Raw genomic sequence first — 19,585 nt, forward strand, 5'->3', positions numbered from 1 at the left:
TAAATTCCCTGTAGACAATAATAGCACCAGAAGAACCATAAATCAATGATTTGACATAGCAGTGTATGTAGCGTTTTTAGGTAAGGGAGCAGGTATGGAAACACCCACTAAATGCAAACAGATAGGATGATTGTTCCCAAAACATTATTTTCGTGTACGTTCCTGTCAAACAACTCAAACATACTGTTTAGCACCTACTGTATCATCTTGTTAGAGCAGGTGAAATCTGTCCGGAGCTTATTGGCCTGTGTATGGGGCTAACATTACACCCCGACCAACTGATCTCTTGCCAGGAATTATGGGGCTAATTTGAAAACCATATTTCATAGAAAGGGCTGTTAATTTTGGACATTTCCCAAATGCTCTGCATATTTTTATGTTTCTTTGTGTTCATTGGCACGACGGTCAAACCTTCACATCAGCCACAATTTAGCCAACCACCTGGGTGCCAAACCAGCCAAACTCAGCAGATGGGTAGATTTATCGGGGTGTGGATAACTTTACAGAAAACTTGTACATGTGGCCAATCTTTGGTTTTAAGAATGGACATTTAGCCACTGGCGTGATTTGATTTGATTAGGCTTTAATTTCAGTATCGACTGTATGAAGAAGTGGCATCCTTTGGCACATGGTATCACTGAGCATCAACTTCCAGCTGGCTGAGCAGCCTGGGTGGGTAGATAGCTAGAATGGTGAAGGTTGCACTGTGCTGCATTGCTCTTTCTGTTCTTTATAATTAAGACACATTCCATTTTCAGAAAATGACAGGAAAATCGGGCAGCTGTCTCTGCTCTACTTTGTTTATATTTAATGGCTTGCTAGAGACCTCTTATTGCTTGGATTTCCTCCATATTTTTCCGCTAAGACCTTCTTGACTGGAGGCCAAGACCTCATTAACACACTGGCTATTTCTTTAATGTTACCAGCTGTGAATTGTGCTGCTTCTTCTTACTGAAAACTACAAACCTGATATATTGACCCCCACGGGCTGCAAGACAGCAGAAAAGCTGCTGTTCTGGAAAAGGCACCCTCAAAGTACTTGGTCAAAAACGTAGCTTCGACCGTTAAACCTGTGCAGACACTCACACACATTTTACAGAATCGGATATACAGATATCTTGTAAATAATTAGTACCACCTTCAGCGCGCCCACCCCAACCCCAGCAATTGTAGATGTAGATCGTTTTAGAAAACTGAGTGTGACACATTTGCACCTCACTCCATTCAACATATAGGGAGTTAATGTTTAAAGTGTATTTAATTGGGTTTTGTTTAGTAGTTATGGGCGAATTTGTCCGATTTCGCTTTGCCACAAAGTTGGCGAAAAATTTGCAAAACAGTGGCTTTGCCGCCGGCGACAATTAGAAGTTGACACCGACGCCCATTAAAGTCAATGGGCGTCCGTTTATTGACGCAGTTTATTTATACGCCGGCGAATAAATTCGCCCATCGATATTGGTTAGATCGCATTGCTGCCTTGCAGTACAGAGGTCCATTACAGAGGAGTTTGATTCAAACCAGGACTCTATCTGCAAGGAGTGTGTATGTTCTCCCCGTGTCTGTGTGGGTTTCCTCTGGTACCCTGGTTTCCCCCCACACTTTGAATACATACAGGCAGGTTAATGGGCTCCTGATTATAGTCTGTAAATTAAATATAGCTCTTAGATAAGATGGGCAGAGACTGGGGTGAACCTGTATATGTATAATAAAAGATAATAATTATATACTAAGGAAGAAAAAAAGCATTATTTCCATCCTGGAGTTACTTCTGAGATTGGAGCTACTGAGAAATATCGAGGCTGTAGCAATGTTTTGAAATAAAGGGCCAGTAACAGCAAAAGTCAAAATGTTTTTATGCATTTGAATGTAATTTACCTTTAAATTAAAAAAAAAATTGTTCTTGATGCTCCAACCAAGTTACTGTGTAGCCAAGAGGCAGCACTTCCGTTTTCAAAAGGGGCTGTAGGGACCATATTTTCCCAGCATATAACAAATACACTATTTAGAACATGTAATATAATAAATGGTCTAAGTTTTCTATTTGTCTTATAACCCATAGCATCTAACCATCAGGTAGCACTTACTGGTCTGTTTGAAAACAAATAACTGATCAGTTTCTGTGGGTTACTAGATGTGGGCAAATTTAAGATTTTTTTTTGCTACATAACTCCTATGACTTTAGTACCTTTAGTTTTTTCTTTTCGTCTGACTCTTTTTCACTTTCAAGTGGGGGTCACCCATCTAAAAAAACGAATGCTCTGTAATGCTACATATTTATTGCTACTACTACTTTTAATTACTCAGCTTTCTATTCAGGCCTCTCCTATTCATATACCAGTCTCTTATTCACATCAATGCATGGCTGCTTTGGACCCCAGCGACCAGATTGCTGAAATTGCAAACTGGAGAGCTGCTTAGTAAAAAACTTAATAAAAAGCTTAATAACTCAAAATTGACAAATAATTAAAAAATAAAAACCAGTTGCAAATTATCTCAGAATATCACTCTCTGCATCATACTAAAAGTGAATTTAAAGGGCAGATATTTCCTGACAATCACACACTTACAGGATGAAAATGTCTTTAATATAACTTAGGGCTGTCAAATATGTTAGCAGTAGCTTTGAATGTGTTGCTAAGTGCTTTACGGGTACAGTGAGGTGTTGATTACTCTTTTGGGAGCAGAGAGCAGTTAATTACTACTCAGCATAATTATTCCATCACATCATGGCAAGCGTAACACACCTTCCCACACACATCTATCAGCCCAACCCAGCCGACTCAATCTCCCAGGGTCAGATGATTCCATGGTGAACACTGCCAGTGTTATAGCTCTGAATGTTGCATCAAGCTGTCAAAGGACAAGGTGTGTCCTTCCATAGGGTTATATTTGATCATACACTTAATAGGGCAGCTGATTAAAGGGTTTCTAACCTTTTTCAATTTTCCTTTTTCATTGGTTGGTATGTGTGTCTGCACACGCACCTATAATATTATGTGTATAATATAACTGTTGAAGCAAAAGGCACTAATTCCCTACAGTAACGCAGCTAAAAGAAGTTCATGACGGGAAATGTAAATGTATCTGAAGGGATGTCAAGGCCAGGGTGTGACAATTTGCCACCGGGAATCCTAATCCTAACGTAATAAGAGATTCTCATTTAATGACTTCAGGTACAAGACACATGTTGGTGGCATGATCTATTGAGTTCATGAGGTTTTTGGAATACAGCTAAAAGAGCTGCTCACTGCTTGATTCTTATAATGAGTGATAACATGGGAGGGATAACACACCAGGGCAACAACTCCTGTACCTCTTGAGAAGTGCCACTGGCATTCCCCTTTCTACTTTATGAGCATACCGACTGCTATGTATAGAAGTGGCGCTGGCCTCATTTCTTTCTCCTAGAAAAAAGTTCCATCTGTCAAAATGACTATTCTATCTAGGGATGGATGAGATTTGTACATATACACTGCTGTTTTTATTCCCTGTCATGCAGATTATTACCGATACTGGTATTTAAAAGCTTACAATGTATTTGCTACATCTTGATTTTGAATCATTTCATCCTCCTTATGAACTACTGCTTGAATCATGGCTGCACGTTGATTTGCATCCAAGCCCTTTTAAAGGAAAACTATACCCCCAAAATGAACACTTAAGCAACAGATAGTTCATATCATATTAAGTGGCATATTAAAGAATCTTACCAAACTGGAATATATATATATGTAAATATTGCCCTTTTACATCTCTTGCCTTGAACCACCATTTCGTGATGGTCTGTGTGCTGTCTCAGAGATCACCTGACCAGAAATACTTCAACTCTAACTGTAACAGGAAGAAGTGAGGAAGCAAAAGACACAACTCTGTCTGTTAATTGGCTCATGTGACCTAACATGTATGGTTTGTTGGTTTGTTTGTGAGTACAGTGAATCCTATGATCCCAGGGGGCGGCCCTTATTTTTTAAAATGGCAATTTTCTATTTATGATTACCCAATGGCACAAACTACTAGAAAAGTATATTATTATGATAATGGTTTATTTACATGAAGCGGGGTTTTACATATGAGTTGTTTTATGCAATATCTTTTTATAGAGACCTACATTGTTTAGGGGGTATAGTTTTCCTTTAACCCATGCACAGATTAAATCCATGTGCTGCACGGCTACTTGTCAATTCATTAGATACATGCGGATCACTGTATATATATATATATATATATATATATATATGTATGTATGTATATGTATATATACAGTATAAATTAATTGAGTTGAAAGTGGTGAGATGGCAACTCTAGCTTTAGGTTGGTTTTACCTGCGCTCCCCTGCGTTGTGCTTTCTTCCATTCAGCCGCAGGAGTAGACACAGTTATTTATTGTGAAGGGGGCTGTACTCACACAGATGCATGTAAGTGCCAAACGCAAGTGGGACGCAGCATGTTGCATTTCACCTACATTCGGCGCATACATGCATCTGTGTGAGTACAGCGCAACGCAGGGGAGCACAGGTAAAACCGCCTGTGTGTAAGAGCCTGGTGTCGCGTCGGATCAACGCTGGGACTTCATCCGACAATGCATTCACTTACATTATTTCCGTCCCATCCGCTTTGACGCCTGCGTTTTTGCGCAGCATTTTGGATTGCCCCAAAATTGTCCATGTAGTCCTACCCTTATGTGTTTAAGATAATAGGGGTCATTGACCTCCAAGGCAGTTTGCACCGGGCATAAAGTGTATGGACAATAATGTGATATACAAGAGGTTTGTAAAGTTGTTGAACAAAACAGTATCTGCTGAATTTACCATTGGTGCATATCTGAATTGCTGTGATATAGATGTCACAATGGCTTCAGCCGGAATTTGTTGCTGATTCAGCCAGTCAATTACTGAACACATATTCAGCCAGATTTTGACTGTACAGGATAGAAAATCCTACCTCAGCTCTGCATTACCCCAGGGGCCAATCAGCTCGATAAACCTGACTTGTCCCACGATGTAGATGGCAGATTAGGCAAAATGTCGAGTGCATATGGCCAGCGTTAAAACTAATTATAAATAAATCAGCCTTGGGCATGTAAGTCAAATGCAAGAAATGTAAAAAAAAAATACAAAAGTTGAAAAGAATCCTTGTATTTGTTTCATAAGATTTTTTTTTTTTTTTTTAAATCTGGACATATTTATTGAAATCTCAGCAGAAAGCAATAGGGAGAGTACACTTTGTCACCATGAAAATGCAGTGCTTTAATCAAAGTCAGCTCTTTGTGGTTAAAAGCCTGCCCTGTGGCCCATTTACTATAAATTATTTGGTCGCCGTTCCATAGAATGTTTCACACAAAATTGTGTAAAATCACGGCATAAAAAGTCAGACGTTACAGATGAAACATTGAAAACTAAAAAAAATATGTATAAATAAACAGCAGGGAGTTCGGGCCTACAAATCACACAGAGAGATGAGCAGGTTTCAGAGAAAAACATCAAATGCTGGAATTTGATGAGAGCTTGGTATATATACATTTAACAGTTGTACACAGCAAGTTACTAAAAATAAACATACAGAGATGTAGAACCTGTAGATCTTATGGCACAGACAGAAAGACAGAGTAAAAACACAGAAATGTAACATGATTTATAATCCAAAAAAAAATCTGGTCTTTATTCCTCTGAATTCAGTTTAATGTTAATTGTCTGACATTTAATCTTTCCTTAATATGGAAACAAACTTTTGTCCTATTGTAGGCAACGCAAATGGATCATCTGAAAAAGGTGCGCATTTGTCCTGGTTCTAAGTACAGTAGAACCCTAATTTTATATCAACACAGCATACATTTCAGGAAATCGTAATATCCGAGAAAGAAATAATGCAAACTGCATGTGTGGGATCACCAAAAATTGGGCCAATTCCATGCAAACATAAATAAAAATTAGTTCAAATTGGGTTCTACTGTAAGGGGCACATTTACTAATCTCGAGTGAAGGAATATAAAAAACTTCGAATTTGAAGTATTTTTTTGGGTACTTCGACCATCGAATAGGCTACTACGATCTTCGACTTTAATTAGAACGATTCAAAGTAAAAATCTTTCGACTATTTGACCATTTGACCATTCGATAGTCAAAGTACTGTCTCTTTAAAAAAAAACTTCGACTACATACTTCGGTAGTTTAAACCTACCGAGGTACAATGTTAGCCTATGAGGACCTTCCCCGTCACTTTTCTAAGCTTTTTTTGATCGAGGAAAAATCCTTCGTTCGATTTGAAGGATTTTATCGATCGATCGAAGTATTTGCACTGAATCCTTCGAATTCGGAAGGATTTAACTTCTAGGGTCGAATAACCCTCCACATTCAACCCTTGATAAATGTGCCCCTCAATGTTTGAATATGGTTGTTAGCAGTTATAAGCAAGGTCAATCTGTTGAAGCTAATTATGCACAGATTTGCCCAATTGCCAATTACCCCAAATGATTAGTCTAAATAGTTTAAGGGCCCTTACTCACGGGCGTTTGAAGCTGCGCTCCCTTGTGTTCCGGTTTTATGCGTTCAACCGCAGGGGATCGCAGGAGTAGACACGCTGAATTCAGATGCATGTAATCGCCGAACGCTGGAAAAATGCAACATGCTGCGTCCCAACCTGTGTTTGGCACTTACATAACATTCGTCTGTGTGAGTACAGCCGCATTGAAAAAATTCAACGTCTACTCCTGTGCTCCCCTGCGGCTGAACGCATAAAACCGTAACGCAGGGGATCACAGCTTCAAATGCCCGTGAGTAAGGGCCAGAACAAATCTGATCAAATTGATCAAAATTTACAGCTGCCTCATGTTTTCTGGGTTGATTTTACTTTTTGAAAAATCCAGGGGTTTGTCTGAAAACAGGCTTGAAGTGGAGCTTAAATAATTCTGGATTAAAAGCAAATTGTTTCAAAGGAGAAAAGACAGTACAGGTATGGGATCCATTATCTGGAAACCCATTATCCAGAAAGCTCCAATTTACAGGTCATCTCCCACAGATTCCATTTTATCCAAATAATGCAAATTTTGAAAAATAATTTCCTTTTTCTCTGTAATAATAAAACAGGACCTTGCACTGGATCCCAACTAAGATATAGTTAATCCTTATTGGAAGAAAAAACAGCCTATTGGGATTATTTCATGTTTACATGATGTTCTAGTAGACTTAAATTATAAAGATCCAAATTATGGAAGGACACGTGATCCCGAAACCCCAGGTCCCGAGCATTCTAGATAACAGGTCCCATACCTGTGTTTAAATCAAAAAAGCCCTATGGGAAATGGCCTTTCTGTAATTTGGAACTTTCTGGATAATGGGTTTCTGGATAACGGATACCTGTACTATATTTGCACCTCGCTGTATCTGTGCCACTGTATCACATATCTGATGCAACTTTTTGAGATAGTTAAGCCACTTACAGCCCTGGAATTATGGGTAAAATGTTGAATTTTTATATAACCACCTGCCCTTTATACTAGTTTAGTAAATGAAATCTAACTTTGTGTGCTTTAGCTCACTTATTAAATATATTGCATATCCAATACCCAGAGTCCAGTGATACCTTGCTTGAAATTCGTAGATGTGGGTGCTTCTGCTTGGTAAAAGTCACACCCAGGCCCAGATTTCCGTCTTCGGCGCCCCTAGGTTGCCAGGTCCTAGCTCCCACCCACTTTCGCATGCACCGACGCATGTGCCTGCACATGTGCTGGATCACTGGTGAGCTGCGGTTCCCTAGAATGCGGCTGGGTGGCATGTGCCCCTGAAATTTTGTCACCCTAGGCCCGGGCCTTTGTGACCTCACCACAAATCCAGGCCTGATCACACCTGTTATAGTTTTCCTTCCCCTTAGTTCTGTATCTCCCCACCCCCATTATAGTATGTGACAAGTATGGAAACTGTTGTTCCCTGTATCAGTTAAAATGACAAAATTACTCAAAAAATAAAGTTTAAAAAAAAAGTCACACCAATAACCAGAATGTGAATTACAGTACACGTATGAGATCCTTTATCCAGAAACCCCTTATCCAGAAAGCTTTCAATTATGGAAAGGCCATTTCCCAAAGACTCAATTTAAGTCAAATAATTCAAAATTTTAAAACATATTTCCTATTGAAACAGCAGCTTGTACTTGATCCCAACTGAGATATAATTAATCATTATTAGAGGCAAAACAATCTTATTAGGGTTTATTTCTTTTTTTAATTATTTTTTAGTAGATATAGTATGGAGATCCAAATTTACAGAAGGACCCAGTGGTGTAACTAGATATTACTAGGCACGGTCGGACTGGGGGGCCCGCGGCTCACCGGGGCTGCTGTCCCAGGTCCCCCATCTGCCCTGCTGCTCCGTCGCAACACTTTTTTCTTGCCCAAAAGGAGAGGTCGCAGCTTAAAGAATCCCTCAGATGTGGGATCTAGATGCCGACCTGGGCTTGTGGGACACCGGAAAAAAACTTGGGGGGCCCCCCGGCTCCTGTGGGCCCCACCGGCCCAGTCCGACCCTGTAACTGGGCCTCACAGCAAATTGTTTTTCAGGCCCCCAAAATGTCTACACGTTGACCTGTTTTTCCAATATTTATTTAACTTTTATATAAATTAGGGCTTCATGAGGCCCCTGTAGTTTCTGGGCCCCCCTTTCTATAGTTACACCCCTGGAAGGATCCCTTATACAGAAAATTCTAGGTTGCGAGTGTTCTGGATAGCAGGTCCCATATCTGTACCACCACAATTATATCTGGAAGGCTTAAAAAAAAGAAATGGTGCACTAATTCTACTCTGCCTTCAGATCAGTTTGTTTTACAAGGTTACAATTCTTATTTAAATGAGAAATATGTATCCGTTAACCCTGCTTTGTATTACTGACTTCTGCTGTCTTCATTCAAAGCAAGAAGGAGAGTGATTTGCTAACACCAGTGACTGCTAATTTGTATTTGCATAATAAACAATAACGGGAGCTGCACCATGCGTTGTGTCATGTTTCTAAGCTAACGATTAGGCTCAGGTGCCATTATGTCCTCATTAAAGAAAATAACGAGGACGTTTTTGGCTGTGTTGCTTGGCTGTGGATATATATTTGCGACGTCAGGTGAGGATGAGGACTGCTAGCTGTTCTCCTTCTGTCGTCAGTGCCCCATTACAAAGGAGCTGAAATTATATTATGAGCTTTTTGTCCTAACGTTGCAACCAGTGTAAGTCAAAGCATGTCTGTGTGGCTGCTGGGGAGCCCATCACTCTTTCTTCACGGCAATACCCAATAGAGCTGTTCAGGCAACAAAAAGCATCAGTTTCTTAAGGGCTCTTACACATGAGCGTTCCGACCTGCGCTCCCCTGCGTTCCGTTTTTTAGCGTTCAGCCGCAGGGGAGCGCAGGAATAGACGCAAGTCATTATTTGAAATGGGGCTGTACTCACTCAGGCGCGTGTAGGCGCCAAACGCAGGTTCAGACGCAACATGCTGCATTTTTCCTGCGTTCGGCGCCTACACGCGCCTGAGTGAGTACAGCCCCATTTCAAATAATGACTTGCGTCTATTCCTGCGCTCCCCTGCGGCTGAACGCCAAAAAACGGAACGCAGGGGAGCGCAGGTCGGAACGCTCATGTGTAAGAGCCCTTAATGTGAAAAGGGTAGAGAAAAAAAACTGTTTATTTTATGTTTGAACATTCAGTAAACCTACAATTTCTGTGCCCACTTGTACTGCAGTAATGTATTTCCATGTAGTCATGTCCCTATACAGGTATGGGATCCATTATCCGGAAACTCATTATCCAGAAAGCTCTGAATTACGGACCACATTTTTAAAATATGATTTCCCTTTTCTCTGTAATTAATAAACAATGCCTTGTACAAGTATGGGACCTGTTCTCCAGAATGCTTAGTACCTAGGGTTTTCTGGACAATGGAACTTTCCTTAATTTGGATCTTCATACTTTAAGGGGCATATTTATCAAGGGTCGAATTTGAAAAACATTGAAATGCGAATTCCAAAAGACCAACCGACAGTGGCAGAACTACCGGGGGAGCAGGGGGTGCGAGCCGGCCAGGGCCGTGCGCGTCACGCACCAGGACCCGTCCCCTCTAGTTACGTTACTGCCAACCGAAATTAAGTTGAAATTTTTATTTGGCTCAATAGGTCAGTTTTCAATCAAATAGGTCCATATTCAGCCAAATTCAAATCGTATGAATCGAAGTAATAGCGCATTCGATCGAAAAAAACTTTGATTTGAAGTCCACCAATTGACTCTAGGAGGTCCCCCATAGGCTAAAGCAGCAATTCAGCAGGTTTTAGATGGCGAATGGTCGAAGTCGAATTTTTGAAGAGACAGCACATGATAAATTTTGATATTCGAATTTTCGAATTTTTTTCAAATTCAAATCGAATTTGGACTATTCCCTAGTCGAAGTACACAAAAAAAATCTCGAAATTCCATTTTTTTTGGAATTTGAAAATTCACCTTGACTTTTGATAAATCTGCCCCTAAGTCTACTAGAAAAATCATGTAAATATTACATTAACCCAATAGGCTGGTTTTCCTGCAATAAGGATTAATTATATCTTAGCAGGGATTAAGTACAAGCTACTGTTTTATTATTACAGGGAAAATAATTTTTAAACATTTGGATTATTTGGATAAATGGAGATGGCCTTTCCATAATTCGGAGCTTTCTGGATAACGGGTTTTCGGATAACGGATCCCATATGGGGGAAAAAGGGGAGGTTTTTTTTATTAAGTGTGTGACCTAAACTGTACAATAAAAAATAACTCTTACATTAATAAGGGATATGTTAATTTGGGCCCATACCTAAACGTTATACCAAACTGAGATATAATTATAAACCCATACATGTTTAAATCTTATTTTAGTAGACTTAAGGTATGAAGATCCAAATTACGGAAATATTTGTTATCTGGAAAACCCCAGGCCTCAAGCATTCTGGATAACAGGTCCCATATCTGTACTAATATCACTGAATAACTTGTACAATATATAGAGAGAATAATGTACCTCCTAAAGTACTGGTCACAGAACTCTCTCTCTATTATCCACAAGAGCCATGAATATCCTGTAAATTCTAGATCATCAATTAGAGTTGGTGCTTGCCTCCCAATTCACAGAGAACTCGGTTCAGAGGGGGACTACCATTGGGTTCATCATTTTCCTGATGTCTCATAAGCAGTTTGGCTCATTTTCTAATGATACTTTTTGTTTTCTTTGCAGCTGCACTTTAAGTGTGACCCTGGAGCAGGCTCTTATACTTGCCAGAAGTCATGGACTGCCCCCACGCTATATCATGCAAGCCACAGATGTCATGAGGAAACAGGTCAGCAGTTGGCGTCTCTGAATGCCTTCAACTTACAGTTCATTGTACATTTCCAGGAGCTCATGTAATAAGATGTAGTTCAGCTGTCACCAGACATAACAGTTAATGATTGGCGAAATTGTCCTGTGTCGCTTTGCTGAAAAATTTGCGAATTTCCTGCGAAATTCACGTGACGTGAATTTTGACGCCCGCGTCAACTTTGACACCAGCAGTAAAGTCAATGGATGTCTGAATACTGTTGATGCATAATGGTTTTGACGCAAGCGACCTCTCTGATGCGCGTCCAAAATGTTTTGCCACTGGTGAATTTTCACAGCAGTTTTGTGAATTTTTCCGCTGGAGGTGGATAACAGGTCCTATACCTTTACATGGAATTGTTCTCTGTATGTATGTAATGTTCATTTCAATATGAATTAGCAGCTGAGCATGGAGTAGAGTAATGAGAGAGGCTATGGACACAGGAAGGGGAAGTGAAGGGAGTAAAGCTGAGTTCTACCCTGAAGTCTGGCATCTCTGTGTGGATTATTCTAGTTCTGCTACACCCTGCACTGGGTCATTACAACTACAGCCTATACCTTATGCATGAAATGGCAGCAGAAGGTTCTGCACTAACATAACTTTAACAGGCATTGTAATGCCTCTATATAATGGATCTATTGCTGCAGGGTCCGATCGCACAAATGACTTAATCAATAGTCTTTTGCTTTATTAGTTCTAGATGCCAAAGCAGTCCTGCAATGTATACAACTCGTTTCACTCATAGCGTTAACTCAGCTTGAAGCAACTGAATGTTAAAATATAGTTCCTTTTATTCTAAAGGCGTTAGCTGGTCTGTGTTTGAAGACTAAGCAATGTGCAGGCCTTTATAAATGACCACGGTCAGCATTTGACGATAGCTGAGGTTCTATGCTCACACTGACTAAATCTTCAACCCATACTAGCCACAGGAATATATCTTATTACTTATCTATTGCCATTTGTAGAAATGATTTAGTTCCACGTTGTATGAAAAGCTGAGCTGATGAGACTGAATGAAAATGTGAGTGAAAGGGTGTAAGGAAAGTTACAGGAATGGGGCCTGTTATCCAGAATGCTCAGAACCTTAGGTTTTCCAGATAAGGGGTCTTCCTGTAATTTGGATCTCCATACCTTAAGGGTCAGGCCATACAAGCAGATTCGGGGAGATTAATCGCCACAGCGACAAATCTCCTATTCTTCAAGGCGACAATCTCCCCGAACTGCCCTCCGCCGGCTCAAATGAAGATCACCTGGGGGAAGGCACACGCAGCGATTCGTTTTCCGGAGTCGCCCAAAGTTGCCTCACATTTGCCACAGTCATGTTCTACTTTGTGCCGTGGCAGCTGCAAATTACATAGTTAGAAATAAATTGATTGTTCACATATTGATAGTTTGCCGCAGTCATGTTCTACTTTGTTCCTTGGCACATTGCTGTGGCCCACGCATATTACAAAGTTATCAGTAAATGGATTTTTCATATTTCACTCCAATACAGAAAATAACTTAAAATTTCTACAAACGAGCACAGTATTTAAAGGGCGTAAAGTGGGAGGATCAAAAAATGATTTTCTTCCATTCTTTCTTCCAATACAAAAAGGAATAATGAGCTCAGGAAGAATTTGTTACTATACAGTAACTCTTTATTATAACCCTTTTCTCTTTCTGCCTTCTCTTTTGCAGGGTGCAAGGGTTCAGAATACGGCCAAGAATCTTGGAGTGAGAGACAGAACTCCTCCAGATGCTCCAAGGTATAGAATTATATTCCGTTTTTCATCTCTCTAAAATTGCACATGCTACTATTTCATCTGAAAATATCTGCTCATTCTTTTATTAAGAGTATGAGGGTTATTTTATATGTATAGAACCTTCTTTCTCTGTATATCTGAATTTATATCTAGTTCTGATGGCTACCATATTGCTTGCGTTGATTGATGGATCTCATAGAGGGCTACTATATTGCTTGCATTGATTGACTGTCAGGAGATCCTTCCATTATGTACAAATAGACCTAGAGAAGCCAGTTGGTTTCCATGGACACCAGTTACCCCATGTCTATGGTATATTTATCGGTCCAAACTATTAACAACATACAAAGGCTTAGGTGGGATGCTCCACGGCGAAGCATTCAGCATGTTAAATATATTAAAACAATTAAAATAACTGCAAATAATAAATATTTATATATATATATATATATATATATATATATATATATATATATGTAACTTGCAAAACTGCACAAAAGAGCATATGTGAATCCATTGTAATTTCTAGTAGCCGTTATTCTCAATATAACAGAGCAGCAAAGGTCTGTGGCAGATATGATGATTTACTGTGTGGCAGTCAGTACTGGCCATTGCTCAAGCAGGAAAACAGCCTATCTGTTAGGATATTAGCAAACAAACAATGCAATAAAACAGTAGGCAATGCCAGCAGGAGTCTGTTTCTAATGTAGGAATGCTTGACCAGCAGAAGAGTTATGGGGTCATTTTATTCCCTAGCTCATAGTTATGGATTCCCATACCGGTTTCAGTTCGATTTGCTTAGTTTTACCCCTCTAAATCTCTTAACCTTAGTTACAACCTTCTACTTTCATTATGTTTAAACAACAATCAGAAAAAAGGCTTCTACCGAGTTAAAAAACACTAGAACCTGTCTAAAATTGAGATTTAATTTTAGCATCTTGTAGAGAAGCAACACATTTAAGGGTGTTCTTCGTGAAAAACAAACTTACAGAAACAATACAGTACCTGTTATCCAGAAAGCTCCGCTGTCTCCCATAGACCCCATTTTATCCAAATAATACCAATTTTAAAAAATGATCCCCTTTTTCTCTGTAGTAATAAAACAATAACTTGTACTTGATCCAAACCAAGATATAATTAATCCTTATTAGAGGCAATCAACCAAATGGGCTTCATAGCCATGAGAACAAAAATCAAAGCCTGGGTGGTAGAAAAATAAACAAATAACTGCAACGGTTGACAGCACTCCAAGGACGATTTCAATACAACAAAATAAGTCAAGAAGTGGAGGTTTATTAAAGTACAACATTTCGGTTCCTCACAGGACCTGACGAAGGTTCCTGTGAGCAACTGAACGTGTGAGGAACCGAAACGTTGGACCTTAATAAACCTCCACTTTTTGACTTATTTTGTTGTATTGAAATCGTCCTTGGAGTGTTAACAACCGTTGCAGTTTTATATATATGTAAATACTTACTAAAGTGGATCTGCTGCAGTGGAGTAAATGCTGTGCTAACACACCTGAGTTCATACGAGGACATCATGCAAATCTGCCCTGCTGGGAGAAATGGGAAACTGTAGAGAATTGAAAACAAACTGAATTGCAAGTGTATAGAACTCAACATACACTTAAACAATATGCTTATCAATTTATAACCTGAATATACTGCACGGAAATGGTAAAACAAATATTGTTTGATTGTTTCTGTGGTTGAAAATGCTTATGCATACTGCATTTTTATACCAAAAAGCTATCAAAGGGGCTCTGTGTAAACCAATGACTCCCCACATCTAGCTAAAGATGTTTAGCTGAACTTTGACCCTAACTGACAATACTATAGCTCTAAAAGCCCCAAGCTGTGTTAGGAAATTGGAAGCTTGTAATGAAAGCTTATTGTATGCTAGATGTGGTATCATAGCCTTCATATATAAATATATAATGAAGCTGTTTAAGCAACATGCACTGATTAATTGGATGATTGAAATTCAAATGTGGAAGAAGTCTATTGGCTAAAATGCACTAGCACTGTGATGTCACTTTAGAGTTTTTTTGTATCGTTAACACTATATATTATATATATTAGGGATGCACCGAATCCAGAATTTGGTTCTAGATTCGGCCAGGATCCTTTTTCAGCAGCATATGCAAATTAGGGGTGGGGAGGGAAATTGCGTGACTTTTTGTCACAAAACAAGGAAGTAAGAACTGTTTTCCCCTTCCCACCCCTAATTTGCATATGCAAATGATATATTATAAATTATATATAAATTATATACAGAAAAGCTGAAGCACACCAGGATTTTCTTCAAAAAGATAAAGTGTTGATTTCATCAACATTTCGGCCCTCAAGATACAAACATGCACAAGTGAAAGCTTTTAAGTTTTTAAAAAGCTTTCACTTGTGCATGTTTGTATCTTGATAAAGGCCCCATGTGAGGGCCAAAACGTTGATGTAATAAACACTTTATCTTTTTGAAGAAAATCCTGGTGTGCTTCAGATTTTTCTGCCTTTGGATGGATATATATATATATATATATATATATATATATATATATATATATATATATATATATATATATATATATATATATATATATATATATATATATATTCCACTGAAAAAGGTGCACACCAGGATTTTTCGGTTTAAAACTCCATATTTATTAAATAGGTTTAAAACAGGGACCGGCCAACATTTCGGTCTTTTTCTAAGATGAAGGTCTTAGAAAAAGACCGAAACGTTGGCCGGTTCCTGTTTTAAACCTATTTAATAAATATGGAGTTTTAAACCGAAAAATCCTGGTGTGCACCTTTTTCAGTGGAATATGGATAATGCAGCTTTTTTCAGCGTAGCACCCAGGTATGTGATCTAATTTTTGGAGTCACTCATGGATGGTGTGCGCTAGGACTTTGAATCTGTATATATATTGAGTGCGGCTGCTTGTGATTGAATCTATGTATAAATTTTAAGTGGAATCACTAAGTACCATCTATAAGGATCAATTAACTTTTGTTAATCGGGTTATTTATTCAGGAGCTTGTCACTACCACCTAGGTACTGTATTTGAATAATATGAATTTAAAACAAATTTAAACAAATTTAAAAAATTTGCAATTTAGCCATAGTTTCTAAAATATTTAGGGGAGCCAATATGTTTTCAACATCAAATATTACCCTAATTGATCTTCTATCATTATTCACAAACAACTCACCCTAAATGGCCTTCAGGTTGAATCCCACTGGCAATGCTCCATGCGCCCCCAAATCTAAGTTTTAGAACCACTGGCCTAAGTTTATATCCCTTTGTGCTTGCTAGGGGAATGCATTGAAAGCTGACGTACTTCTTTATGACTTCTATAGATTATACAAGCTATGCCAACCACCACCGGCTGATGGAGAGCCCTAAAGGTGCAGAAGATATGAAGCACCTGTCTGTATGAAACGGGAGAAGAAACCATGAAGAGCCTACTGTAAAATCTTCTTCCAGACGACAGACGTAGGAACCGTAGTCCCATGATCTGCACTAGCCACATGGGAAAGAGACAGTATTATTCTAACCACAAGCTATTCAGATCTCTGTACGCCAATGGCAACCACAGACACTGGAAACAGTGCGAGCAGCACTTAAGGATTGGAAATATTCACAAGGGACAATGGATATTTGAAAATTGAGGATTAACGATGATGGAACACAAAGTATCTAGTGATATTTTAGTTTTGTATTCAAGGTGACATTAATATCGCAAACATTATTTTAACTGTAAGTGACTAATTTGTTACATTTCAGAGAGAGAAAGAGCATTTGTATTCACATGATTCTTAATAAAATGCAACATTTGCCCCATTAGAAGATTTTGGGTCATTGGCATGAACACTGCAGTTTAGTCTCTGGTGGCCAGAATGAAAAAGGGGACTAAACATGGCTTGCTCATGACAAACAAGGAAATAAAAGAATTTTTAAACGCATGCATTCCTGTGCAGAGTAGCCATCAGCCCCCAAATAGCTTCTGCTAATGCACCAGAGCACCATTCTCACAGCCTTAAGAGCAATAGCATCAAATGGGCAGTAACTAGATCAATATCGTTTATTTGAGTGACTCTAGTTATTGATTGTATACGGATTGAAAATAAAGACAGCCCTAATTATATTATCAAGGTTAAGTTTTTGTATTTGTGTACAATATATATTTATATATATATATATATATATATATATATATATATATATATATATATATATATATATATATATATATAAATATATATATACACACAGTATATATATATATATATATATATATATATATATATATATATATATATTTTTACTGTATATGTATATGTATGAATGAGCCTTCCATACATATTTTTGAACCAGGGCAGTAAATCATGACACCCAGTCAGTAAGTAGCTTTAGTCAATTAATGAAGACAATGTAAACAAACTACTTCTTGCTTACTGCACAGCTGCAGTTCCACGACTATTACTCCTAAAGGAGAAGGAAAGCTACTAAGGCAGTTTATTGCCAATAGATTAGCCACAATAGTGCAAGCTAGAACTCCATTTTTATTCTTTAGAATGCTTTTCCATACAGCTCTAGACATTGTCTCTGTTTGTTTAGGATAGCAGCTGCCATATTAGCTTGCTGTGACATCACTTCCTGCCTGAGTCTCTGCCTGCTCGCTTTGAGCTCAGATTACAGGAGGGAGGGGGCAAGGAGCAAACTGAGCATGCTCAAGCCCCAAGCCGTGGAGGTTTATGTTGAAAACAGGAAGTCTGATACAGAAGCCCATGTGTACACAATAGAAGGAAAGAAATGTGACAGAGGATTCTGAGCAGCATTACTTTGAAGGTTTTCTAGTGTGTTCAAATGTACCGTTCTGATAAAGCTTACTTAGTTTTAAACTTTCCTTCTCCTTTAAGGGAGCAGAATTTTTGAGGTGCAATTTTCATATAACGGTATCTCTGTGGTGCAAATGGAGACACATTCCAATGTAACAAAAAGATCCTGGGGTGCCAAATATAGGCTGTGATTGGCTATTGGTGTGGACTGCAAGCCTACAGGAAGCTCTGTTTGGCAGTACATATGTTTTTTATACAACCAAAACATGCCTCCAAGTCAGGAATTCAAATAGAAGCATCTCATTGGAGACCTCTGGGAGCAACATCCAAGTGGTTGGAGAGCAACTTGTTGCTCACTAGCCACTGGTTGGGGATCACTTGTCTAGAAGTAGCAATATATTTACTCTTAGAAAACAGCGAGATATATAGTTTAAACTAGAGCAAACCAAAAACTTGGTTCTGAAAATTAGTATTTTAAAACCTTCCTAAAAATACAGACCTGGGCTCATTTATTAACACAGGTCTGTACCTAGGCAGTAACCCATAGCAACCAGTCCTTGATTTTGTTGTCAGCTGCCAGTAGAACAATGAAAGCAAATATTTTATTGGTTACCATGAATTACTACCCAGGTACAAATCAGACCAATGTTGGTAAATGAGTTTAGTTGTATTCATCTGTATTAGGTTCCTTACAATCCTGCATAGCTCATGTGTTCTCAGAGCTGTTGGTGCCGTAAGTCAACTTCCCCGCATCAGATTTAAAGAGGAATCAGTAACTAAAAATGTGTATATATATATATATATATATATATATATATATATATATATATATATATATATATATATATATATATATATATATATATATATATATATATATATGTTCAGTGAACACAACATTTTCATTGTAAAATCAGCTTTTCTAAACCAGACCAGTTTCTTTTGAATCACTCATCACTTTTACATCTCTGTTGATATGGAGAGTAGGGGAGCCGTAAATATAAATAAGGTGGGGAAGACAGAAAATCCACTTTAACGTGATTGTGATGGGATTGCCGGTGTTTTAAATCAATACATTGAAATGATCTGTAATTACTGGAGATTTGTCTCCTGCTCTGGTTTCACCCAATAACATCCTTTCAGCTCTCTGACCATTCAGTTTGTTTCACATCTCTGGGTGATAATGGAAGTTTACTATTTCCTGCAATATTTCTAGTTGTCTCCTCAAAAATTGTTTTTGTTTCCTCTAGAAGTGAAGTAACATCTACTGCAAAGCTGCTACAAATCGTTTGTTATTGGTAGGTCTCACAGGATCACACAGTTTGGAACTAACCCACATGAAAAAAAAACTACTACTATCAAAGAGCCTTGTTGTTTGTACAGGTATGGGATCCATTATCCAGAAAGCTGCAAATAATGGAAAGGATGTCTCCCATAGACTCCATTTTATTCAAATAATCCAAAAAATATTTTTATTATGGAAGCAAAACCAGCCTATTGGCAAAGACTTGCCACTTCCCCCATGGATACAATGCTGACCAAATTAGTCAGCACTTTTGGTGAGGGGTGGAGGGCGGGCATGTAGACTTACTCCAGGACCCTGTCCTTACCACCTGTGATTGGGAAGACATGTCCCCCCTGA

The 19,585-nt window shown here is 38.6% G+C and overlaps 1 protein-coding gene across 3 annotated transcripts in view; it reads left to right on the forward strand.

The window, feature by feature from the left end:
• Window positions 1-17,249, forward strand: part of LOC108719287 (phosphatidylinositol 3,4,5-trisphosphate-dependent Rac exchanger 2 protein) — a 176,723-nt gene extending 159,474 nt beyond the window's left edge. For all 3 annotated transcript variants that reach the window (XM_041566483.1, XM_041566485.1, XM_041566484.1), the window contains 3 exons: window positions 11,233-11,335; window positions 13,034-13,101; window positions 16,462-17,249. In XM_041566483.1, coding sequence (XP_041422417.1) covers window positions 11,233-11,335; window positions 13,034-13,101; window positions 16,462-16,507 — 217 coding nt within the window. In that variant the 3' untranslated portion in view covers window positions 16,508-17,249. The remainder of the gene's footprint in view (window positions 1-11,232; window positions 11,336-13,033; window positions 13,102-16,461) is intronic.
• The last annotated feature ends 2,336 nt before the right edge of the window (window positions 17,250-19,585 follow it).

This window comes from Xenopus laevis, chromosome 6L (assembly GCF_017654675.1).
Source record: "Xenopus laevis strain J_2021 chromosome 6L, Xenopus_laevis_v10.1, whole genome shotgun sequence".
NCBI classification, from domain to species: Eukaryota; Metazoa; Chordata; class Amphibia; order Anura; family Pipidae; genus Xenopus; species Xenopus laevis.